We start from the raw sequence: 9,823 nt of genomic DNA, 5'->3' as shown, positions 1-9,823 counted from the left end.
AACAGACAATTCTATATTGTTAAATACAAATTCAAAGCATCCAATGTTTCGATCATAATAAATTTGATATTTGTTTAAAAAAAAAAGTGATCATATTCATTATGTTAAATATTATAAATCTATGATTTTTCCAAAATATTTTGGTGCACAGGTCATAAGACCGTCCGGATCCCTATCCCACACGTTTATCAGCTTCTCCTGGTGCTTTCCCGAGCAATCGTCTAACCTATGCTTGCATGTCATATCCACCGAATTCATGTTTTACAAGGCAGTTTTAGACTTTTAGTCAGACAACATCGTCTGAAGTCATATTTTTACACGAAAAATACTAAACACGTGTCCTCAAAATACCTAACATGTCTTCTCTTTAGTCTTTTTGACCATATTATTATATTCTTCGAATATTCCTTGCAATTCTTTCTTCACAACTAAATTATGCTTGAATTATGCCATAAACAACTTTGAATCTGGAACAAAAAATGGAGTAGTCTTCATTTACTTTTCTTCAGTGCATTTTATTTAATCAGAATTTATTCCACCATTATATTTGTTGAAAATAATAATAATAATAATAATAATAACGCGTTCTTTTTACTCATTTATTTTTTTTTATTCCTAATAAGTAAATAATAATTTGTCCATGAAGTCATGAACATTGAATGCAATAGAATTAATAATTATAATAAATAAGTAAAAAATCCTCTTCATACAAGGGAATGTGACAAAACGATAACCAAATTTATTCTATCCGAATTAAATTAAGTTAAACATAAATTATATGTTTAAAATTTGAGTTTAAATATAAACTTTTTGTCTAATTTAAATTCGAGTTAGGTGCAAATGTAAAAATATTATTTAATTTATTTATCTAAATTATAATTCAAATTATATTATTATTCGATTTAAAGTTTGGTCAATTAAATTATATTATGTTATTATAGAATTATGAGTTTGATCCGAAACCTTTTTTTTTTGGTTAGCCCTAAACTATGACTTGCGTTTCCCCTTCAATCAGGGGTTTATGTTCTAGGGTTTCTCTCCGTTCAGCACCGCCATGACTCGATTTCTCAAATTATAGAGTTCCTGTTCCTCTACATCCGTCTTTGCAATCATCCCACGTGACATCAAGCTCACAACAATAACAACCTTTACACAGAGAAGATAGAGACAAAAAAGAGGTAATGAAAATGGAAGCCAGAGTTGGCGTGGTTGTCGAGGGAGGTCAGAGAGCGCTTAATTCCGCTCACGGCAGCGTGGTCGACGCTGGGACGAGAAAGTTTTTGCAGCAGCAGCAAAACCACAATAAGCCGTCAATGCACCAGCAGTCCCAGATAGGGACTGTGCAGCAGCTTCTTGCTGGCGGTATTGCTGGTGCCTTTAGCAAGACCTGCACGGCTCCTTTGGCTCGCCTCACCATTCTCTTCCAGGTTTTTCTTGTCTTGCATCGACTCCATTGTTGAATGAGGGGTTCATGGATGAGAGTATTAGGATAACATTCTAATCTTCGTCTTTGCTGATTAGGTTTTATGCGTTTTCTGGAATGGGAAAGAATGGGTATTGGTGCATAGTGGTGTTCTTTACTGGAAAATAAAGAAGTTTTACTCTCTGATTCGAGGGAAAATTACTTGAATCCTAATCCTTTATTATTATTTTTTTCCTAATTGTCGAGGGATACAAATTCTCTATCTTTTGTTGACCTTTTTGTTGTAATCATACCGTTTTTTCTGGAAATTTCATAGATGAGTGAAACTTTAGTGACAATAACTTTTCGATGTGTGGATCCTAAGGACAAGAAAGATGATCATGTGTGGGTAAAATTGATGTTTTGTGAATCCTGAACAGCAGGGGCTGGCTTGTCGTATCCTTACATTGCTTTGTGAATCACATGGATGATTGTCTCTGTCACCACCTTGGTGCCTCGATAAAATTTTTCCATTCGAAAAATAAATGTCTCTGGAGTATACTAAGCATTTATCTGGATGATCACATTGACGGTTTATGCAACCTAAGAATGTCATCATAATCATATTATTGTTACTTTGTTGAGCCTCATTCTATTAGTTTGGTATTCTGACTACTTTTCATTGTTTTCCGTATTAGGTGCAAGGTATGCATTCTGATGTATCGACTTTGAGTAAACCTTGCATATGGCGTGAGGCTTCGCGTATTGTTAATGAGGAGGGATTTAGAGCATTTTGGAAAGGCAATCTAGTCACGATTGCTCATCGTCTCCCGTATTCTTCAGTTAACTTCTATGCATATGAAAACTACAAGAGTGTAAGTGCAGATTTATTTCAGAAATAACCTTTTTAGGTGCTGCTTGATGTTGAGGAATTTGTAGCCTTGGAAAATGCTTCTATCAGTTTATTTTTCCCTTTGTTCTTTCCAGTGGCTGCAACAGTTTCTTGGCCTGAAAAATCTTAAGGGAAGTGCAAGTGCTGACCTTTTTGTGCACTTTGTTGGTGGAGGGTTGGCAGGAATAACAGCTGCCTCAGCCACATATCCATTGGACCTTGTTAGGACACGCCTTGCAGCACAGGTGATACCGTCATTCTCGAGCTCTTGATGATTATTATATTGTTTTCTTCAGAATGGTCAGCAGTTCCAAATTTGTTAGTTATTTGCATCTTTTTAACTTTATCAATGACTTTAGCATGCACAAATTTATATGGTAATTGATATAGGTTGATGTTCCCTTCTCAATTAGTTCTCATACATTTTTTGTTTGAAATTTTGGTCTTAATTTTATTTGAATTTTGAATTTTTCAGAGAAGTACAATGTACTACACAGGCATTTCGCATGCATTTCGTACTATTTGTAGAGAAGAAGGGTTTTGGGGCTTGTATAAAGGACTTGGAGCAACACTATTGGTATACATTTGTTGTTATTCTCAATAGTGGCACAGCTTTTTGTTGTTGATATACCTTTTGATGCAGGTTGTTGATTAAAATTAACTGCGAAGTGCAATACTTTATCTGATGCAGGGTGTTGGGCCAAGTTTAGCCATTAGCTTTTCTGTGTACGAGTCTCTCAGATCTTTCTGGCAGTCTCGAAGGTAAAAACTTGTTTAAGGTATTCAATAAGCAGTAAGATCTAGTCTTCTTTGTGTATTTTCTCTTTTGTAGTGCAAGTTCTGAAATTCAATTGTAACTGTTTATGTTACTGACTACAGGCCCAACGATTCCACTGTCATCGTGAGTCTCGCCTGTGGTAGTCTATCAGGGATTGCATCATCCACAGGTAAGTTGTCTGTATGGCCTAGAGTACTCTTTTATTTTTTTTAAAGAATTTTTTTTTATTAACGGCACCAAGGGGGTGCAACCCAAGAGCGGACTTGATTACACATTTTTGATATAATCGAAAATAGTAGAACAAGTCCCAATCGACCAGAGCTTAAGCTCTGAAAGCCAATTATCCAAAAAAATCCCCATCGAACACTCCTTCTTGCGGAAAATTCTAGAGTTCCGCTCGTTCCAGATTAACCAACAGGTGCCCTGAAAAACCATAAGCAGATACTTGGCTTTGGATTTACAAGAGGTGAGGGGCTGCCAAGCTTCCATTTCCGAGCTCAAATTACTACAGGGGACCCAATTGACTCCCATAAGACTCCAAACCATGCTCCAAACTTTAGAAACCCAGGGACAATGCAACAAGAGATGAGAGATTGTTTCTTCATCTTGCTTACAAAGGATGCATCTGTTAGGCAAAAAGAAGCCTCTTTTCTGTAAGTTGTCAATGGTGAGAATTCTACCCCATAAAGCCTCCCAAAAGAAGAATGAGACCTTAGGGACAAGTGTATGGCCTAGAGTACGAGGTAGCCCATCTGTAGTTAACTAACATACCAAATCTTGGTTCAAGCTTTAGCATCATACTTGATCTTTATGAAACGTTTTGTGTTAGCTTTTTCTAGCAGCGAAGAAATCGATATTCATAGTGTTTTCTGACTGGGTTTCTGGTAAGAGAGCTGGCAGAATAGTGTGGGAAATTAGTATGTAAGGTATTTCAATCCAGCAATGCTTGGGATTGTGATGTGACTGAAAATTTGGTGTTTGGTTACTGTGAAATTTAGGATGCTTGGTTTATTTGGCAAGTGAAACAACACATATGGGGGTTTTATGCGACCGAAGAATTCCCTTAAGGTTGCAGGAAAAATTCTATAAGTTAGCTATAAGACCCGCAATAATGTATGGCTTCTAGTGTTGGGCTATCAAGAGACAACATATCCAAAAAATGCATATAGCGGAAATGCGAATGCTTCGTTGGATGTGTGGTCACACTAGCAAATATAGGATAAGAAATGAGATTGTTAGATCTAAGTGAGGGGTAGCACCTTTTGAATATAAGTTACGAGAAAATCGTTTAAGATGGTATGAAGTATGAACATGTTCAACGTAGAGATAGTGATGCGGCGGTGAGGAGAAACGAGAGAATTTGTATAGGAGAGAGTAGGAGGCGACGAGTAAGACCTAAAAAGTCATGGCTGAAAGTAATAAGAAATGACATGAAGTTAATAGGAGTAGATGAATGTATGATTCATGATAGAAATAAATGGAGTAAAGGAATACACGTGGTGAATTCCCGTTGATGTTTTCATAAACTCATGTAGCCTACCCCAAACTTTTGGGATAAAGCTTTGATGATGATAATTGCGGGTTTGGTAGTAAGTCATTTTTGGTATGCCTGCCTCACTTTTTGCTGCGGTGGTTATATTTTGCAGCAACATTTCCTCTGGATCTTGTAAGAAGAAGAATGCAGTTGGAAGGGGCAGGGGGCCGAGCCCGTGTCTATACTACTGGTTTATTTGGGACATTTAGGCACATAATCAAGTCAGAAGGCTTGCGAGGCTTGTATAGAGGCATTCTACCTGAATACTACAAGGTAGTACCTGGTGTTGGCATTGTCTTCATGACTTATGAGACATTGAAGATGCTTTTGTCTCCTGTACGTAGCAGTTGATGGCTGCATTTCTATTCTCGTGTTCTACCATTAAAGGTGTTCCCGGAGGTTAGTTGGTAATTCAGGCTCATGATGCTATTATGGAGATCAAAAATACTAGAACCATGTTAGGAAAAGATGTATCTTAGATAGAAGCAATGTGTTTTTTTTTTTGGGTTGAAAATGTTACATGGTAGTAAATTTTGTAGTTGCTGCCATGAGATTTTTTAATATATAGGTAGTGAATTAACATGTAGTAGGGTATCAATTTCATGTATTCTAGGTCATTGCCTGTCAAGAACATTTTGGGTTTTTCGATGATCAGTTCACCATCATAACAGTTTTGTCATGAATCTTATTTATTATTGGCCTCTACAGGAGGTGTTCCATCCCTTGTATTCTTAATTGTTGCTGAATTGGACATCTATTCCCTGATTCAATGGTAGGATAATATCCTGTTTATGTACTTTATACGTCGGTTTTGGGACGTGAAAGAGAAATCACTGAAAGTGTTAGATGTGTATACATTGTTCTCTTTTCCTTCTTTCACTGCAGCATGCAGATATAGCAGAGGCATTCTTTTTCTTTGTTTAAATGTTGACCAGAGGAATGAAAACAGAGGATTCATGTAATGTGATGGCAAACATATTTTCTGCAGTGTTTGCTGTTGCGAATCATATTCCCAGTGTTCCTACCTAAAAGAAGTCGCACTTTGGGTTGACAAGGCAATGTAGACGGTCCACTTACGGCATTCGTTATTAGCCACAAACGATAACTGGCTCTGTATGGTTATGGAGTCACTGTCCTTGTGGTAGATATTTATATAACCACCTTGCAAGGTTAAATGGTTCTGGGTGACTATGAAGTAGTGCCGTGAGGTCTTGGGTGATCAATAGTGAAGTGGTGCCATATGGTCCTGGGTGACCGATAGCGAAATAATCCTTGGTGACACAGAGTGAAGTAGGGGTGTGAAGGAAGGGTGAAGATACACCATCGAGAAGTGAAATAGAATATGAAACTGTAAGCTCTCAAACAATGAGGAGCCAGGGGCTCTGATTGCGTGTTTGTTGAAGAATGAGCCAACGACTCATCAACAGCGGCTTGGTTAAGGGAATCCACCGGAGCTGTAGCAAAAGCGAGCCGGATGGATGCAAATTTTGGTTTATACATTGATGACATCAAGTCAAGTCAAGAAACAAAGTCTCATCTATAAACACCATTTTCCACCGATTTCTTTAATAGTGCAAGGGCAACCTAAAAGACCAAGAATATCTCAAGTCAAGTTCCATGCAACTTTCAATGTCATTCCAGGAGACCCCCCCGTTCACTCCTTGTTAAACGAAACATGAAACTCACGAACCTTCATCCCAAACACGATGTTGCAAACACTAAAATCTCCATGTTTTCTTTCCTTGCTAATTCTCACCTTCTTAGTATTTGTTCCCATTGCAAATTCGAAAACCCAGAATTTCTTGCCAAAAGGCTCCTCTTTGTCAGTTGAAGATGAATCAGACCTCCTAATCTCACCAGATAAAACATTCACCTGTGGCTTCTATGGGCTGGGAGAAAATGCTTACTGGTTCGCTATCTGGTTCACCAATTCTAAGGACAGAACCGTTGTTTGGGTGGTGGCCAACAGAGACAAGCCTGTGAATGCCAAGGGCTCCAGAGTTTCTCTTGGCGTAAATGGTGCCAGGGTGCTGACTGATTTTGGTGGCCTTTTGACATGGGAGACCAACACCACTCACACTGATGCAAGAAGAGCAGAGCTTTTGGATACTGGAAACCTTGTTCTCAAAGACCCAAATGGTAAAATACTATGGCAAAGCTTTGATTTTCCCACTGATACTCTTCTTCCTTACCAATATCTTACAAAGAACAAGAAGCTGATATCTAGTTTGAAAAATTTGACTTTTCATTCTGGGTATTTTAGCTTGCTCTTTGATAATGATAATGTCTTGAAAATGATCTATGATGGGCCAGAAATTTCAAGCTTGTACTGGCCTGCTCCTTATAAGAGTGTGTTTGAAAATGGCAGATTTGGTTATAATAGTTCCAGAATGGCTTTATTTGATGAAATGGGTACTTTTACATCAAGTGATGAGTTGAAATTCAGTGCTTCTGATGTGGGACTTGGGATTAAAAGAAGGCTAACATTGGATTATGATGGGAACCTTAGAGTTTATAGCCTGAACAATTTGACGGGGAAGTGGGGGATTTCATGGCAAGCTCTTAGTCAAGGATGTCATGTGCATGGGATATGTGGAAGAAATGCAATTTGTGTATATACTCCAGATCTCAAGTGCTCATGTCCACCTGGGTATGAGGTAGCTGATCCAAGTGACTGGGACAAAGGTTGCAAGGCAACGTTTAACCAAACCTGTCCGCAGTCCCAAAAAGAGAAGTTCGTGCGACTTCCGCAGGTAGATTACTATGGATATGATCTCAATTATACTCCAAAAAGCTCAATTGATCATTGTAAGGAACTCTGCTTGGGGGATTGTAGGTGTGTCGCGTTCAGCTATAGAATAACAGAAGGAGTCTGTTTCACAAAAAATGCACTTTTCAATGGCTTCCGGTCTCCAAACTTTCAAGGCAGCATATACTTAAGAATGCCAGAGAGTGTAGAAACATCAGAGTCCAACGTTCTTAATGGAACCAGTCCAAAATGCCGGCCGGGCGAGGCTAAAATAGAAGTGGGATCCCCAGACATGTACAGTAGTAGTACTGGCAGAAGCATGAGATGGAATTATCTGTACTCGTTTGCTGCTGTTCTTGGCGGAATTGAAATTCTTTTTGTAATAGTAGGCTTTTGGCTCCTCTTTGGAAGAGGACATGGCTTGCCTGTTTTCGGGGAAGATGGATACAAACTCATGTCAAGTCAATTCAGGAAGTTTTGCTATGCAGAGCTTAAGAAGGCAACAAATAATTTCAAGGAAGAGCTTGGAAGAGGCGCTTCTGGGGCGGTATACAAGGGTATTCTGGCAGACGAAAGAGTTGTGGCGGTTAAGAGACTCGAAGATCCATATCAAGGGGTGGATGTTTTTTGGGCAGAAGTGAGCATAATTGCAAGTATCTTCCACATGAACCTGGTGAGGATGTGGGGATTTTGTTCAGAGGGCAGACACAGACTCCTAGTTTATGAGTATGTGGAACATCTCTCACTGGACAAACATTTATTTCCCCCGAATTTTCTCGGTTGGAAAGAGCGGTTTAAAGTCGCCTTCGGAACGGCCAAGGGATTGGCCTATCTTCACCATGAATGTCTAGAGTGGGTTATACATTGTGATGTGAAGCCTGAAAATATTCTTTTGGGTAATGACTTTGAACCCAAGATTGCAGACTTTGGGTTAGCTAAGTTATCTCAAAGAGCCGGCAACAAATCTGAATTCTCTCAGATTAGAGGAACAAAAGGCTATATCGCTCCGGATTGGGCTCTTAACCTATCCATCACTGCAAAAGTAGATGTTTATAGTTATGGAGTTGTGATTCTAGAGATGGTGAAGGGAATCCGGCTTTCGAGTTGGGTGGTCATAGAAGAGGCTGATGAGCAAGAAACAGAGCTGACAAGATTTGTGAGGGTAGTAGGAAGAAAAATAGAGTGCGGAGAGAACTCATGGATGGAGGATGCTGTGGATACAAGGCTGAATGGGCAGTACAACAGGAACCAAGTAAGAAAGATGGTTGAACTTGGTATAGCTTGTGTGCAGGAAGATAGAAACAAGAGGCCAACAATGGATTTTGTAGTCCAAGCTTTATCAGAATGTGAAGATGAAGAAGGCAATTCTTTAAGCAAGAGCTAGTCTACTTAAAACTTTGATGTATTTTCTTTGCATCAATTTTCAGCTGTGAGAATAATTTTGTAATCATTGTTAGTGATATCTATAGTCATAAGTGTATTCTGACTGGGTTACTGGAAAGAGAGCTGGTAGAATAGTGGAGAATTTAGTATTTAAGGCATTTATTCGAGCAATGCTTGGGATTATGATGTGAGTGAAAATTTGGTATGCCTGCCTTACTTTCTGCTGTGGTGGTTATATTTTGCAGCTGGATCATGTGAGAAGAAGAATGCAGTTGGAAGGCGCTGGTGGTCGAGCCCGTGTCTATAATACTGGTTTTATTTGGGATGTTTAGGCACATAGTCAAGTCGGAAGGCTTGCGAGGCTTGTATAGAGGCATTCTACCAGAATACTACAAGGTAGTTCCTGGCGTTGGCATTGTCTTCATGACTTATGAGACATTGAAGATGCTTTTGTCTTCTGTACCAAACAGTTGATGGCTGCATTTCTATTCTCGTCATCTCGTGTTCAACCATTAAAGGTGTTCCAGGTGGTTTATTGGTAATTCAGCCTGATGATGCTAGTTTGGAGATCAAAATACAAGAACACTGTTAGGAAAAGATGTATCTATGATAGAAGAAATATCCTGTCAATGTATTCTTATACTTTTGGTTTTGGGACATGAAAGAGAAATCACTGAAAGTGTCAGATGCATACATTGTGCTCTTCTTTTTCTTTTTTTACTGTAGCATGCAGATATAGCAGGGGCATTCTTTTTTCTTTTTCTTTGTTTAAATGTTGAGCAGAGGAATGAAAACAGAGGATTCATGTAATGTGATGTTGTGAATCATGTTCCCAGTGACGGTTATCTTTCTTGACGAAGAGAATACTTGGGTCTCGGAATGAGATTATGAAAGAGTGGCAGCAATCTCTGAAGAAATGCCTTTTTTTTTTTTCCCCTCCCTTTTACCTTTTAGACTGTTACTTATACTTCCTTTTCTACTCGGCAAGACAACTCTGAATCACTCGTTGAATACAAAGACAAAGCAACCTTCGCCTTATCCTGACGGGAAGGGAACTTGTGAAGAAGACTGACCTGACTATATAA

The 9,823-nt window shown here is 38.9% G+C and overlaps 2 protein-coding genes across 2 annotated transcripts; both read left to right on the top strand.

Annotated features, from left to right (window-relative positions):
* Positions 1 to 967: 967 nt before the first annotated feature.
* LOC120013059 (mitochondrial substrate carrier family protein B-like) lies at positions 968 to 5,341 on the top strand. The gene is made up of 7 exons (XM_038864691.1): positions 968 to 1,427; positions 2,101 to 2,277; positions 2,390 to 2,539; positions 2,770 to 2,871; positions 2,986 to 3,056; positions 3,174 to 3,241; positions 4,719 to 5,341. The coding sequence occupies exons 1-7, from the start codon at positions 1,182 to 1,184 to the stop codon at positions 4,955 to 4,957; spliced, it is 1,053 nt and encodes a 350-aa protein (XP_038720619.1). The 5' UTR covers positions 968 to 1,181; the 3' UTR covers positions 4,958 to 5,341.
* Positions 5,342 to 5,512: 171 nt separating this feature from the next.
* LOC120013058 (putative receptor protein kinase ZmPK1) lies at positions 5,513 to 8,887 on the top strand. The gene has a single exon (XM_038864690.1). It carries the CDS (start codon positions 6,313 to 6,315, stop codon positions 8,737 to 8,739), a length of 2,427 nt encoding a protein of 808 aa, XP_038720618.1. The 5' UTR covers positions 5,513 to 6,312; the 3' UTR covers positions 8,740 to 8,887.
* The last annotated feature ends 936 nt before the right edge of the window (positions 8,888 to 9,823 follow it).

This window comes from Tripterygium wilfordii, chromosome 13 (assembly GCF_013401445.1).
Source record: "Tripterygium wilfordii isolate XIE 37 chromosome 13, ASM1340144v1, whole genome shotgun sequence".
Classification (NCBI taxonomy): Eukaryota; Viridiplantae; Streptophyta; class Magnoliopsida; order Celastrales; family Celastraceae; genus Tripterygium; species Tripterygium wilfordii.
The sequence above is the reverse complement of the archived record's forward strand: the minus strand, read 5'-3'. Positions and strand labels throughout refer to the sequence as shown.